A 15,686-nucleotide genomic window follows, 5' to 3' on the forward strand; every position below is an offset into this window, starting at 1 on the left:
AGGAACAAATGGCAAATAGTCTACGTCGTTTTCTTTGTAAATATGAGGCTACTCTTTGCTCGTTGTATAGGGAACAACTTGAGTAAAGTTTCTAATTGGACACGTGTTTTTCTTCTGTCGGTTATTTGAAGATCAACTGATTCCTTTGTATCTAGCTCCGCTTTTTAAAAGGCAATGAGTGATCTATTAGGGGGGGGGGGGCATATGTGTCCTAATTAGGTCCTTTTCAAGCCTTTAGAATATACGCGCGCCCCCTGCTGCGAGCACCCCGCGGCCAGACATGGAAGCCCAGGAACTATTTAATGCTCGGGATGTGCGCTGCGCGTGTCACACAGTCCAGAGATTACAAGTGACGTTTAGCGTACAATCAGACGGTCCTCACAAGCACTATTTTGAACCAGGGACTTTTAAACTAGGCACCGATTTCGTGTAGCGGGCTACACGTTTTCTCCTGCCGGGTAAAAACAGTTTATTGAATTGAACAATAATACTTTAAAATGGAAGATGTATTATTTGACTTGGATCAAGATGGCACTACAGACTTTGATTTCTGGGGCCAAATGGACCTTAACTTCCAGTTCCAGGCCCAGTTGGACAGTCTACTCGTTGACTGCACCACGGTCACCGGCCAGCTTTCGCCATGGTCCTCGTTCGGCGGCCAGTCCATGTTCCCGGACGCGCAGCTGACCTTCACAGACCTGGACTCGCAGTCTCCCGGCCTTGGCGCTGGTGCTGAAGTGGACAGCTCCTCGGCGGACGAGCCCCACGAGATGAGCAAGCGCAGGCCGCTGCGGTTTGTGCCCCATCACCCGTACAAGATCCAGCGACACGCCGCTAATATCCGGGAGAGGAAGAGGATGCTGAGTATCAATTCGGCGTTCGAAGAGCTGCGGTGCCACGTGCCCACCTTTCCTTACGAAAAGCGCCTGTCCAAGATTGATACCCTGAGACTCGCCATTGCCTACATTGCCCTCCTGAGAGAAATATTGATATCCGGCTGCGACCCCAAGTCATATTTGGATGAATGCATGAAGAATGGTTACAAGAATCAAACCAATGCAATATGGAACACAAGTGGTGAGCCGAACATACAAATAGCCTAATTACTGAAAAAGTATATGTTGTCAGAACCATGTTATATTATGCAATGAGATTGCATTTATAAACAATTCGATTCTTTGCTTGAAAGATAAGGTTTTGAATCTGTTCCATTCAAAGATTGAAAAGGTACATAACACTGGTGCAAAAGCTCCTGCAATAGGCTATATCTGGCCCCTTAGATACTTTTGCCTCCCACATTGTCGTAATTATATGCACTTACATGTAGAAATAGTCAATAGGAAAACTGAGAATGTGTAATGGCTATGACTTGACCAAATAGTCTATTACAGTAGACTCCCACTGGGCACAAACCGGTTGAATCAACTTTGTTTCAACGTAATTTGTCAATTTATTGTGACTTGGAAAATTTGGAAAATACATTGGATTTGAAAAAAGTCATCAACATAAACTATTGTTTCAAAGGGTGAAATTTCAACCCCAGGATTATGCCATTTTTGGCAACCAAATTTCAACATAGCCCGAACCTCACATAAAATATGTTGAATTTGTACTTTTAAAACAATGTTAGATCTTCAACATTATATCCACGATCAGACAAAAATAAATAGGCTGGGCAGCACCTCCTACTGGAGAATTGATCTATCTACAGCTACCCTTTGGTCTTCCATCCAGAGTTTTAATCAAGCCCAGCTATGATATTTGTTACTGACTATTATTACCAATGTGCTATTTGAGAGATCTCCACTTAAAAACGAAATATATTCACTGTTACTATGGAAGTCATTCCAAAGGGTAGGTTTAACAGAGCAAATGGATTGTTATCATAGTTTTTGTCAAATGTCATCAATTATACTATTTAGGCCGGTATAGCATTTGCAAAGTCATCAACAGCTATTGATTAAATTTAATCCAGGATTCAACAAAAAAATAGACAATACATATGCCTCGGTTTTCAAAGCACTGGTTGATTTAAAATGTTATGATATTTAGTAATATTTAATTGTGTTTTGGTTGTCAATGCAACCAAATATCAACATTTGAAGAATATCTTTCTTCTGCTTGGACAGCACATTTTGAGGTTACTGTAACTATAAATGTCTTCTTATGTAATCGTGCATGTTCAAGATAGAATGCATAGGTTGTTGGCTCGTCGCAGATCTGTGGAGATCTTCACAATTCCTGTAATAATCTGCGCAATCCAGGTCATATGGTTCTGCTATTGGATGAAACAGTGATAACACATTAATCTGCTGTAGAAATAAACAACATATCGGACATTGTATTCCCAGTTGATCTTTGCTGTGCTTTTAAATGGTTGTAAGCGCAGTGATAGACAACTAAACCAAAAATCCATATTTTTTTTTTACTCCATTGGAATTTGGTTGTGCTTTTAGATGGTTGAAAGCAGAGTAATAACCCATTGGAAATTCAACTCACTTTTGGCTGTCTTTTCTTGTGTTTGTCCTATTTCTATTTCTCGTGTGTTTTTATTCTACTTTACTTTTTAATAATGTATTTTTTATAGTATTGTTGCGTTGTTGGGAAAGAGCAAGAAAGGCATTTCCCTGTACTAGTGCACGTGACAATAACAACTTTGATGGCATTAAGGTAAATCTATATATTTTTCCATTGGAATTCTAGTTTGTAAACCAATACTGTATGTGCATGGCCCATATGTTTTATGACTTAATGTTGGGTGTGGGACATTACCAAACCCCATTCACGAAAATTGCAAACAGCAGACAGGATAGACCCAAGGAAGGATGAGGTATTTATAATTAAAGTGTTTATAATTAAATTAGCACATGGAGAAGGGCAGCATATGCTAATAGCTGACAGCAAACTCCAAAGCTCATTGGCTCTTAATTGAGTTTGTGTCACTTAAACAGCTTGCTTTGTTTATGTTTGTTGTGTGTTTTATTCCCAGCTGTCTCTCTCTTTGGTGTGGGTGCTCAAAGGCTCCCCTTTGCCAGAGCACAAGTATTCTCGCTGCACTCAATGGTTGGCTGTGTACTTTAGTTAACCAATTCTTTGGGGCTCCACTCCAGCCATATGGAGGGGGCATTGAGGAGTGACTGTACCCCTTTGCTCAGCCCGGACCTGCGACTTATTAAACAATCATTAAAATGTATCTAAAGATGTATCTAAAGCCCCATGTTTGCCCTGCTTTTGTCCCGTCTCACTCTAGATCTGACAGCCCGGCTCTCCTGGATAAAGTGGGATTAACTCAGGATGGAGCGACCCAAGTACGTGTGGGGGGGGGGGGGGGGGGGGGGGGGGGGGGGGGCAGGGATTTACACCCTCTTCTCTGTCCGTGTCAATGGCAGCATCACATCAGGGGCTGAGTGACATCTGCAGACTTCTCACCAGGTCGTGCACCTCTCTCTGCAGCCATCCGCGCCCCTCACAGCTTTTAATATTTGAATGTGTTGTGGATTGGTAATTGAGTGTCAGTGTTTCTCTGGAGTTGCCCGTTGTTTTACAGTGAATGGGGGACCGGGGGCAGACTCAAGCCCATGGGGATGGTGCTTGTCACAGGGGAGCGAAGCAGGCTGGCATGGGACTGAATTAACCTTGGTAAAAAAACAAAAAAAAGAATCGTATGGAGTATGATACTGAAGTGTTCATTTGAAACCTTTTGCTGTTGTTCATTAGATACTGTTACAAGGGACTTGATAATGTAAATTAGACTGTGTGACACCCACATTTCAGTAAGTTAATTTATCCCAATGAATTAATCATTGTATTTATTTTAATTAATGTATTTATTCGTCAATTTGTTTATTTATTTATTATTTTGTATTGATAATTTTGGTTCTTTTGTATTATTTTGATGTATTAACATTCCTTTTTTATTAATGATTTATTCGACTTTTTACATTTATGATTGCTAGTTGTTTATATTTAATCAATTATGTATTGTCATCAAATGGACCATTTTGATGTTCATACGACTTATTATGAAGATACCTGTATATTGTTTTTCTAGTGCTGGTGAGTATTGAGGTGAAACTGTAAAGCTGGGTTGGACTGGGGAATGGATTTGTGCTTGATGGCAAATCAGGGAATTCCTAACACAATGAAATTAGGCAGTATGTTTTCCAGATTATTCCCCCCATGCTGACTGTATTCCTCTATGTTGGTTAGGAGTTTGAAACGAAGATGGAATGAATCCAACCAACCTGTGTGTATTTGTAATGGTTCCCGAAGCCCTGTTGGTGACATTGAATCTGCAGCTGTGGTGTCCAGGCCCACTGTAGAGACCTTTAGCTTTCCCCCTGCACACACACAGCAGCATTTGGTTTAGCCATTTCCCTTATGGTTAAAATACGTACTCAGGTGACTCCACATTCTGTTCCCACTTAGCTGGCTCTATTCACTGGGATCAGCTTAGCAAGGTCTCACTGACACTGTCACTGTAAATTACTCCCAATGTCATCATGTTATCCATGGATGTCAATGTAGTGTCTGTCTACTCATACTACGTATGGTTTAGTCAGAGACGTAGTAAACGGAGACAGAAGGCGTATACCCAGTGCACACACTCCCTCTGTTCTCCTGCACGTGTACTTTTAGTGCTGCTAATGACCCTCACTGGAAACATTTTACGCAGGAACACACAACAATATGGGAAGTCCATTTGGGTGGGGGAGACTTAAGGGGGGATGGCGGTGAGGTATCTCAGAGGACCCTAAAATGGGAGTATGGGAGTGTCACCCCTCATACAGGTGTGTGTGTGTGTGTGTTTGTGTGTCACCTGTGGATCCATTCCCACCACCTCCTTCAGGGTTACACCCTTTCTTTAACCACCACCTTACACCACTCCCCTCCATGCCTCCCCCCTCTACCCCCCACCCCATGTTACATAGACAGGGCAGGTGTTGTCTTACTCCCCCTTTGTTCTGTAGCCTACTGTACACCTGTTTTACTTGACTGTGGATGTAAGTAAGTGCTTTACACTATGGACTGTGAAATAAATAACTTTGTTAGTTTCTATGGTTGTTTACTCAACTTATATTGAGGATCATTCATCACAACATCAACAGCCATTCATCTAATGTCGCAATTCATGTAATGTACTTGATTAAACAAGTAATGTGCTTGATTATCTACTGATCTTGGAGGTAGCCTATAATGAATTACTTTCTGACACCTTTGACTGTAATGCTCGTTGACCACTACCTCCCTCTATTGGAAACTATTGGATAGGCATTGAGTGGTGAGGACTGGGGAGCAACCGAACATGGAACAATCTTTCAATTACAGGACAGTCACACTTTTATCGATTACGGTAGGAAAAATATGTAGAAATTCAGAAAATGTAAATCACACACACAATCGAGCCTTTTCCTGCGGTCTTTAAAAAAATGGATGTTTTATTTGCCCATCTTTGAGTAACAACTTTATTTTTCATTTTTGTTTGTACAGGTATTTTGTTACATATACAATTTACATACATGGTTGGCCTACTTTTATACACAGTATTGCATAGCATATAGTTTTTTGAGATACACATTACATAATAGTGCAGAAGGCCTACTCCAGCCTTTTACTCTGAAGACTAGGCTAGAAAATAGGTCTACTTACTCATGATCTCGGTCATTAAATGTAAGGGGAAATCGGCTAATTGTGATTATTGGACAAAGAGAAATGATAACTTGATGGACATTCAAATTCTAATCTATCAGTGTTTTCTGTACTGAACTTAAAAAATAAAGTGATCATAAACCTCTAAGGGCTCTGTTCAATCTGTATCCCTGAAGTGTTACAGATAGCGAGCTGCAAATGTAAAGGTCATTTCCTATTAAGGCCTACTGCTGCAGCGTTAACCTTGAATGCAATCTCTGCGAAGGCGGGGAACATTGCCTTTAATTTTCAATCACGCTGTAACGCTGTAATTTCCACGATACGGATCGAATAGAGCCCTAAGTTACTAGCTATGACCCTGACCCCAACAGCACGCCTAGCCTAGAATGCCTTTCATATGAGACAAGTGAGCAAAGAGATGGGAAATTCCGAGGTCCACTGCAAACATGTCCAGTCGAGCCTTGTTCACAATCCCCATAAGCACTCCGTTACGGATGTCCACAACAGAGTGGAATCACAACGGCCCCCTTGCGTTTGAATGCTACATTGAGAGACGGATTCCACATACTTTGTGATAGCTAGCAACTTGTAAACAATTATCCATTCCTATAAGTGAGTACTATTTGAATAGTAGTGTTAAATATTACACATCGGCTGTTAAGCCAATTATATTACATGACTGTTGCCTCCTGTTTTAGTTCATTGTTGTGATGGTAATGACATTCGTTTTTTATGCTAATTATTAGGTAGAAGTTGCTAGCTACAGTGATATCTTCGACCTAGCTTTTAGCTAGCTAGCTGCTCTGCTATAAAGTTAGAGAAACAAGTTGAGGAAAAAGTAATTAAACAAAACATGTTTTATTATCACCTGAAACAATCTATTTATCATGTCTTGAATGAAAAGGTTATATTTAGCAATCTCCCAAAATAAATGCGATCTCTATGACGAGCGACAGGATCTCCTCCGTCTTGTGTTACAAACACTACACGTGTCCACTCAGTAGCGTGGTAAAATGTTGTGAACATGACATATGGCATAATGAAATACGTCACGATGTGTATGGGGCACCAGTCTGTGGATTGCGTCAAGATTTGTCTAGTTTATTATTTGCGTCCAATGCTTGTTTGTTGATTTAACATCCGGTTTAGTCCTACCAAAACGGACAAACTCCATAAAGTCTTGAGCACTGGGTTGCTAGTTTGCTGTGAGCTGGCAGGTGTGTTTATCGGGCGACCTCGTGAAAACCCGGGCCTATATAATTAGCCCATCACATTCTGTTGAGTGACACGGGGATCCAGAGGAAGTAGAGCGAAATGCCTGTAAAAATGCTACAAATCTCCGGGAGAATGAAAATTAAGTTGTCAATTCATCAGTCGGCTACAGTATGGAGGGTTCAATCTGGATTGGGGTAAACCCACTTTTACAATCTCGAAGCAGTTTCCCTGACATAATAGGACATGCTCAGACTGCTTACACAGTGGGGAGAACAAGTATTTGATACACTGCTGATTTTGCAGGTTTTCCTACTTACAAAGCATGTAGAGGTCTGTAATTTTTATCATAGGTACACTTCAACTGTGAGAGACGGAATCTAAAACAAAATTCCAGAAAATCACATTGTATGATTTTTAAGTAATTAATTAGCATTTTGTTGCATGACATAAGTATTTGATACATCAGAAAAGCATAACTTAATATTTGGTACAGAAACATTTGTTTGCAATTACAGAGATCATACGTTTCCTGTAGTTCTTGACTAGGTTTGCAAACACTGCAGCAGGGATTTTGGCCCACTCCTCCATACAAACCTTCTCCAGATCCTTCAGGTTTCGGGGCTGTCGCTGGGCAATACGGACTTTCAGCTCCCTCCAAAGATTTTCTATTGGGTTCAGGTCTGGAGACTGGCTAGGCCACTCCAGGACCTTGAGATGTTTCTTACTGAGCCACTCTTTAGTTGCCCTGGCTGTGTGTTTGGGGTCGTTGTCATGCTGGAAGACCCAGCGACAACCCATCTTCAATTCTCTTACTGAGGGAAGGAGGTTGTTGGCCAAGATCTCGCGATACATGGCCCCATCCATCCTCCCCTCAATACGGTGCAGTCGTCCTGTCCCCTTTGCAGAAAAGCATCCCCAAAGAATGATGTTTCCACCTCCATGCTTCATGGTTGGGATGGTGTTCTTGGGATTGTACTCATCCTTCTTCTTCCTCCAAAGATGGCGAGTGGAGTTTAGACCAAAAAACTATATTTTTGTCTCATCAGACCACATGACCTTCTCCCATTCCTCCTCTGGATCATCCAGATGGTCATTGGCAAACTTCAGACGGGCCTGGACATGCGCTGGCTTGAGCAGGGGGACTTTGCGTGCGCTGCAGGATTTTAATCCATGACGGCGTAGTGTGTTACTAATGGTTTTCTTTGAGACTGTGGTCCCAGCTCTCTTCAGGTCATTGACCAGGTCCTGACGTGTAGTTCTGGGCTGATCCCTCACCTTCCTCATGATCATTGATGCCCCACGAGGTGAGATCTTGCATGGAGCCCCAGACCGAGGGTGATTGACCATCATCTTGCGCCAACAGTTGTTGCCTTCTCACCAAGCTGCTTGCCTATTGTCTTGTAGCCCATCCCAGCCTTGTGCAGGTCTACAATTTGATCTCCGATGTCCTTACACAGCTCTCTGGTCTTGGCCATTGTGGAGAGGTTGGAGTCTGTTTGATTGAGTGTGTGGACAGGTGTCTTTTATACAGGTAACGAGTTCGAACAGGTGGGCTTCTTAAAGAAAAACGTACAGGTCTGTGAGAGCCGGAATTCTTACTGGTTGGTAGGTGATCAAATAATTATGTCATGCAATAAAATGCAAATTAATTACTTAAAAATCATACAATGTGATTTTCTGGATTTTTGTTTTAGATTCCGTCTCTCACAGTTGAAGTGTACCTATGATACAAATTACTGACCTCTACATGCTTTGTAAGTAGGAAAACCTGCAAAATCAGCAGTGTATCAAATACTTGTTCTCCCCACTGTATGTGTATATGCAGGATGATAGAAATTGCCTATGTTTATTTTAAGAAAAGGCCTATTGGTTAGGCCAGGGCTTCTGATATGTTTTAGGTTTGAACCTGAAATAATAATGGAACAACAGCACACATAAAAGTAAATGATAGAAACACTATTTGAATATTATTATGAGATAGGGGTTATGATAGGGTAAGAGTTGTACTAAGCTCATAAAGCATTTACAGCCCATTCTTCAAGAAATAATAGGTATTATTAATTGAAATAACCATTGTGGCTTTTAGTAGACTGTGATGCCCCATATGACTCACAGCAACACTGTTCTGTAACTGGGTTCCATCATATGGCTCTAACTTGTTATACTTCTCTCAGAAGGGCAAAACATCAGCTGCCAGGAAAGGGCTGCTTTTGGAACTGTTTCTTGGTGTAAGATGAAAAATATGGCCGGCATGGCTATACTTACATGAAACCCGCTCATGGAAGGGATTCTGTGCGATATCGCACACTGAGGTCTAAGTGAAATAAGAAGTCTATGGTAATGGGGGCAGGTAGCCGAGCGGTTAAAAGTGATGGGCCAGTAACTGAAAGGTGGGCTGGTTTGAATCCCTGAGCCGACTAGGTGAAATATCTGTCGATATGCCCTTGATCAGGGCACTTAACCCTAATTGCTCCTGGAAGTCGCTCTGGATACGAGCGTCTGCTAAATGACGTAAATGTAACACCACACTGCATCTGGGCTTACTTCCCATCCAAATGAATCTTCGATCACTCTGATGTTCAACGTCTATTCTCTCCATCCTCCTACTCAAGCACAGTCCTCAGACAATTTATATTGTACAACTCCCCGTGAAATGAGTTGCTTTCTACAAAGGCTATGTTCAATACGCATCTTTTATCTGGACCGCAGGCCCAAAATTCACTCCTGGGCCAGCAGTGATAGACAGTCTTACAGACAGACTGTGGCTTTAATAGGAAACCAAGTGTGTGTGCCTAGGAAATTAAATACATAATAGCTTTTAAAAAAAATTTTATAAAGACCATTTCAGAACTCACAATATTACAAAATAACAAAACATTTCATGAGGATCTCCTAAATTACAATTAAGTTAATACATTTGATTCAAACCATTTAATTACGAAATAACAGCATCACAAATACCTGAAGTAATTTGGAAAGGCGAGAACAGGAAGAGCCATTTGATGAAGCAGAAGCCGAAGAGAAATGCTGACTCCACACCAGACCGACCGGTGGCCAGTCGGTCTACGCCTCTTTAATAGCTGTGAAACGCTAGTTAAATACCTCATCTGCTTTTCTCATTACCATTCCTCTTCACAGGGCCGCTGTGCTGCTTTAGCCTGGGAGCTAATAACTCAGAGTGGTGTGTGGGGAAAGCCTGCTGTCGTCTTTACAATACGTCTCGGGGCCCTTTGCTGATGGGGCCAAACGGCGGGGGGCCCCATTTGAAGTATTCTCAGACGAGCATTGGGACCTTCAATAATTTCCTCTTTGGATTGGAATCACAGCTCTCCTGGTGCCCAGCGCAAACACTCTAAGCAGAGAGTCTAGATAAACAGAGCCGCTTTAAGGCTTTTCTAGTTGTTAAGCACTTAGAGGGCTGCAAGCGATTGTAGCAGTAGTTGCTTGTAATGCTAGTCTAGCCTGGATTGAGAAATTGCATGTTAGCATGTCCATACCACTATACTTTTACTCAGTGTGTGATTTTATTATGAAGTGATTATATTGGTGTCTGGCTTGAGCTCCACAAGAGTGAGGTTTATTGTGCTGTAGATAATGCATAAGTCCACTCAACTCCTTATACAAGGCCTAAGGATATGGGCCTGGGGTGTAGGCTAGGTGATATGTAAGGAGCTGGGACTGACAGTTTACTGTAAGTGTTACCTCAGTGTTGACATCCGCTGACGATGACCCCATCTTCACCCCTACGTCTTAGCCAATCAGCAAAGCAAACAGGTCCCATGTTTGCCTATAGTCTTTAGTTTGGTCATCTCCCCTTTGGCCCAGTCCAGCCCAGCCTTAGCCTTCCAGACCACCTAGGCACTGTGTACCTAAACAGGGCACAGTTAACCTGGGCCCAGCAGCTATGCTTACCATGATAACCTCGGCACAAGGGTCACAAATACAATGCTAATTATGCTAGCTGTGTTAGTGCAGGAGGCAGAGGAGTGAACTTCCCTCTGTCAGAACCCTACTGACTTTTCCCTCTCCATTCCCTCTCTCACTTTCTTACTTAATTAGTATTTGACTCTCTGTCCCATCAGCAAGAAACCCTCTATTCCAGACGGTGTTTGAAGTTGGGTTCAGATCCTGGAGGTTGTGCATGCATAATGAATATAATTGCGTTTTCGCCAACATAATTGCTCTGGCAACACCGTTTTCTTTAACTGTCAAGTCAACGAAACGTGTTTGAGTTGAGTGTGAGTTGAGTCTCACTGTGGGGGGAAGCAAGGGGAGAAAGTTCATGACTTTGCACTAGGGCCCCAGTTTCAGAGGAGAGAAATACCAGTTCGATTTGTCCAATTCCCAAAGCAATATGCATAGACAATAGGAACAACGTTTTAGTTTTTTACAACATGTATGCCTCAAACATTGTTACCATGGCCAAGTGAAGCATTTTGATGGAAGTATCCCAAAAGTTTCTCCATTATATTCTCATTTAGCTGCAGTCTCTAAGTTACACATTTCTAGAAAACTACTGATTAAACAGATAGACATATTAGAAGTAACTAGACAGATTTTTGTTGTTGTTGATCTATTAACTTTTTGACAAGTCCCTTTTTTGGGCCCAATATGCTAGACTTCAGCATTGGGCACAGTCAGCATATCCTGACCTGAGTGTAACTCCACAGTGAGGATAGGCTCCTTGCACATAGAAGTGGGAAATTCCCACCTATTTTGCTCTCTATACCCCTGAATGTACTGGAGGCCTGTGGGGGCGTCTGGCACCCCGGGACCCTGTCCACACTGGAGATTGAACATCTATTAGAAACCTGCATCATATTAAACAATCCTAAATGCTTCAAGCTGTTACACACATTGTTACACCCTGCTCCTAGACATTTCCACTTCACAATAACAGCACTTATCAGTTGACAGGGGCAACTCTAGCAGGGCAGAAATTTGGTGAAAAAGGAAAGGTGGCATACTATGACGGTGCCACATTGGAAGTCACTGAGCTCTTCAGTAAGGCCGTTCTACAGCCAATGTTTGTCTATGGAGATTGCATGGCGGTGTACTTGGTTTTATACATCTGTAAGCAATGGGTGAGGCTGAAATAGCCAAATCCACTAATTTTGTATATATAGTGAATGAATCGAGAGCCACTGAGAGGTATACTACAGTGAAGAATGAATCTTTGTGATTTAGTGCCTACGGTTTTATGGCCCCACTAACTGGCCTCACTCACTGATATTGCCTCTTGCTTCATTCACCAAAGGGGCTTACCATAAATATAGGGTCTGATTATCAAACTATAGTGTGTGATAAGGGGTGGCAGGTAGCCTAGTGGTTAGAGCATTGGGCCAGTAACTGAAAGGTTGGTAGATCAAATCCCCAAGCTGACATTCTGTCATTCTGCCCCTGAACAAGGCAATTAACCCACTAGGGTTAATAAGAATTTGTTCTTAACTGACTTGTCTAATAAAAATGTATTTAACAAAATTACCTGCATGCCAGGCATATGATGTCATAAGTAAAGAAAACCTTGGGACTGCTTCCCAGAAAACCTCAGCCTAGTTTTAGTCCAGGACTAGGCTTAATCAACATCCGGGAAACCAGCCCCAAACAGAAACTCTGTTTAAACCTGGCGCCAACATGGGTCATGAGTCCTCATCTTGTCTGTTTTACACTTTTAAGACCTGATCAAAATCAATTCACAATGCATCTTTTAATCATCCACACCTGTTCCAAAAATGTGGACATTATCTGGTCATGTTGTCTATGAGTGGGGTCTTTCTTTCTCAATGTTTTATCTTACAGTAATCAGAGATGACATTTGTAACTCTAAGAGTCTATGTTCTCCGGTGTTGCCCGAACTTGTATAACCAATACCTATGAGGACATTTTCATTGGTAATGCTGAAGAAGTCCTCCTTACTGGAAAAGAGTGCTGCAATATTGAGAAATCTCTACATTTTGTTGAAAAGCCACTTCCTCCTTGATTGGGTAATGGTCGGCAGTAGTGGTGGTGTTGGTGGTAGTCAGAGATGGACCAGCTATTGGGTAGTTCTACTACCAAATGCCAGATGGGCTGGTCCATCTTTAGTCAAGTGGGCCTGTCTAAATTGAGGAAAGTAATGGGCTGATGTGTGATCCTAGAGGAAAAAAATGGGCCTGTGTGTTAGAATTGCATGGCCTGATTTTTGGCCCCAGTCTTTCCCTGGTAGTAGTGGTCCCTGAACAAGTGATGTTTACAGACTATAGTGTGTGTGGGGGAATTGTTTACTCTCCTGGTTCCCTTCATGTGTCACTCCGTGTGTCCAAGGGTGGCTAACAGAGCAAAGTTTGTCCTCATGTAGCAATTCAGTGTGCCACATCGAACGTGATGTTTAACCTTTTTACTGCAGTGGGCTAAATCAGGGCCACACAGTGTTTTATTGGTCATTTTAAACTAATCTACTTTGAAACAAAAGTATACACCTCACACACATGGTTATGGGCCTTAAACAAAGAAGATACCTGTACCATGTCAGATATAGAGTTGAAATGTATTACATTTTGAGTTTGCATCCCAATAGTGCACTTTATATACATCACAGAAGACTGTAATATAACAAGACTGTTTGACATAGACACACCAGATTTTCAGCGTTTCCCTTTAAATAATGTTAATTAATTAGGAAAATGAATAACATTCCAACCATGAGGTCACTAGGTCATTTGACTGCAGGAAAGGCCTACAAGCTAAAGCAGGACATTTGTGTGTTTCAGAGTAATGACGGTACTAGGAAATGCAGGTTTGGAAATACAAGCAATATCAATTGCAATTGCAGAGCAACAGGTATCGATCAGTATGTGATGTGAACGCTAATCTGTTCATGGAAGCAGCAAAACCAGTAGCAACATTAAAAGTGATTGCACTGTTAGTAATTGACACAAGCAGTGCTACCGATGAAAACCAGCTGGAGCTCTTTCTCTGCTGAACATCTTTTGTTCATCTTGGTATGAAACACATGCTCTCCCTCACACACCATGACACATACACACACGTGTGTGCACACACACACGGATGGACACACACACACATGGATGGACACACACACACACACACACACACACACACACACACACACACACACACACACACACACACACACACACACACACACACACACACACACTGTGCTCTCATCTGACTGCTTTAGATCCACTTGCCAAGATCATTTGGGGTAAGCCTTGTAAGGGTTGCGGCCCAAACCCCGAGGTAACCAATCTTGGCATGCACATGGACAGTAAAATTCCACTCATCACAGAATGCCCCAACAAATCATCTCGTTCATAACCTTTCATAACACTTCCCTAACCTTTGTCAGATCTGAAGCCCTTGGCGGGGGCCAAACCCATCGATTTGGCTTTTTAGGCAGACGCTTCATAAAAGCCTTGACTGATGCCGCACATGCCGGGTCATCTTTTTATTATTCATTTTTTCCACGTCTCCCCCCGGCCACTCGTTTTCTATTTATTACCCTAATCTGAAGTCAGCGTGCTGCATGCGGAGGATGTGTGTCGATTGATGTGACAGGCCTCTGTAGAAAAGATCTGGGCTTATTAAGGGGAGGCCGGGCCCATGTGGAGCTGGTTTGGAGGTGTCAGGGAGATATAAATGCGTCATTCTGCCCGGGTGAAATACGGCCCTGAGCTCATCTTTGATCTGATGCGGGTCATCTCATACACACACATGCATTGCAGACACACACACACACACACACACACACACACACACACACACACACACACACACACACACACACACACACACACACACACACACACACACACGCAAACGCTCAAAGGAGAGAATCACCCCTCACTCTCACCAGGATAAGGCATCAATCTAACAGGTGTTTTACAACATGAAATACAGTATAAGTCAATTATGATGCACTATAAACATTGACTTGGGTCATGATAAAGACAAAACGCCCATATAGGTTGAGTAGCTGTTGTACCATTAGCTACTGCACAAGCAACAGCTACTCTTCCTGGGGTCCAGGAAGAACATACACATACATGACAAACTATAAACATGTAATAGACAAGAGCAACTTAAGATGTTAGATAAAAATAGAAAAAATGTCAAATAGAGATGAAACTGCATATTCTTGGCCCAGAACCACATTGCATAGTCAGCCTCTCTAGCTTAGATCCTCCCCCCCCCCCCCCCTACCTAATCTATCCTAGGTAAACTGGCCTCCTGCAACCCTGCTGACATGGAGCAAAAGGTCAGGGGGCATAATCAGAGGAAATCTGTGTGTGTGTGTGTGTGTGTGTGTGTGTGTGTGTGTTAGTGTGTGTGTGTGTGTGTGTGTGTGTGTGTGTGTGTGTGTGTGTGTGTGTGTGTGTGAGTGTGTGTGTGTGTTTTAAGTGCTGCCATGTTTATTGATGGTTAATGCATATTTCTAGAATGTTAAATATTACATACAGTTTTTCTTCAAACCCAAGATATCATCAGCTTCAATTACTAGTGACCAAACTTGACCTTTTCGGAGATTTCCCAGAGTCGGTTTTGGGAGCACTGGACGTGGGTAAAAGCAGTGTGACATGCATTATTACCATCCTAGTTAAAGAGATACACCAGACCCGACACAGAGATGGCCGTACAGGCAGGGACCTTTGAGAGGCTGCCAGAATGTCCTCACACCAGGCCCACTTACATGTGTTCAAAATAATTGCGCAACTTAAAAAATTGGTCTCTGCAAAAAGTACATGTGAGATCCGCTTATTTTCAGTAGGCTAATGTAACAAATAACACAGTAAATGTATTAGGCCTCCATATTTGTAAGA

The 15,686-nt window shown here is 42.3% G+C and overlaps 1 protein-coding gene across 1 annotated transcript; it reads left to right on the top strand.

Moving 5' to 3' along the window:
- Nucleotides 1-326: 326 nt before the first annotated feature.
- On the top strand, nt 327-5,793 carry LOC110502064 (transcription factor 21). The gene is made up of 2 exons (XM_021579956.3): nt 327-1,077; nt 3,251-5,793. The coding sequence occupies exons 1-2, from the start codon at nt 498-500 to the stop codon at nt 3,286-3,288; spliced, it is 618 nt and encodes a 205-aa protein (XP_021435631.2). The 5' UTR covers nt 327-497; the 3' UTR covers nt 3,289-5,793.
- Nucleotides 5,794-15,686: the final 9,893 nt, after the last annotated feature.

The sequence above is a fragment of the Oncorhynchus mykiss genome, chromosome 22, assembly GCF_057628025.1.
Source record: "Oncorhynchus mykiss isolate SJ-2025 chromosome 22, ASM5762802v1, whole genome shotgun sequence".
Taxonomy (NCBI): domain Eukaryota; kingdom Metazoa; phylum Chordata; class Actinopteri; order Salmoniformes; family Salmonidae; genus Oncorhynchus; species Oncorhynchus mykiss.

Bases quoted from the DNA above. Each gene is read 5' to 3' on its own strand.
- LOC110502064 (XM_021579956.3), top strand. From the start codon at position 498: ATGGAAGATGTATTATTTGACTTGGATCAAGATGGCACTACAGACTTT. The intron at 1,078-3,250 runs GTGAGCCGAACA...GTCTCACTCTAG, and splicing joins TGCAATATGGAACACAAGTG to ATCTGACAGCCCGGCTCTCC.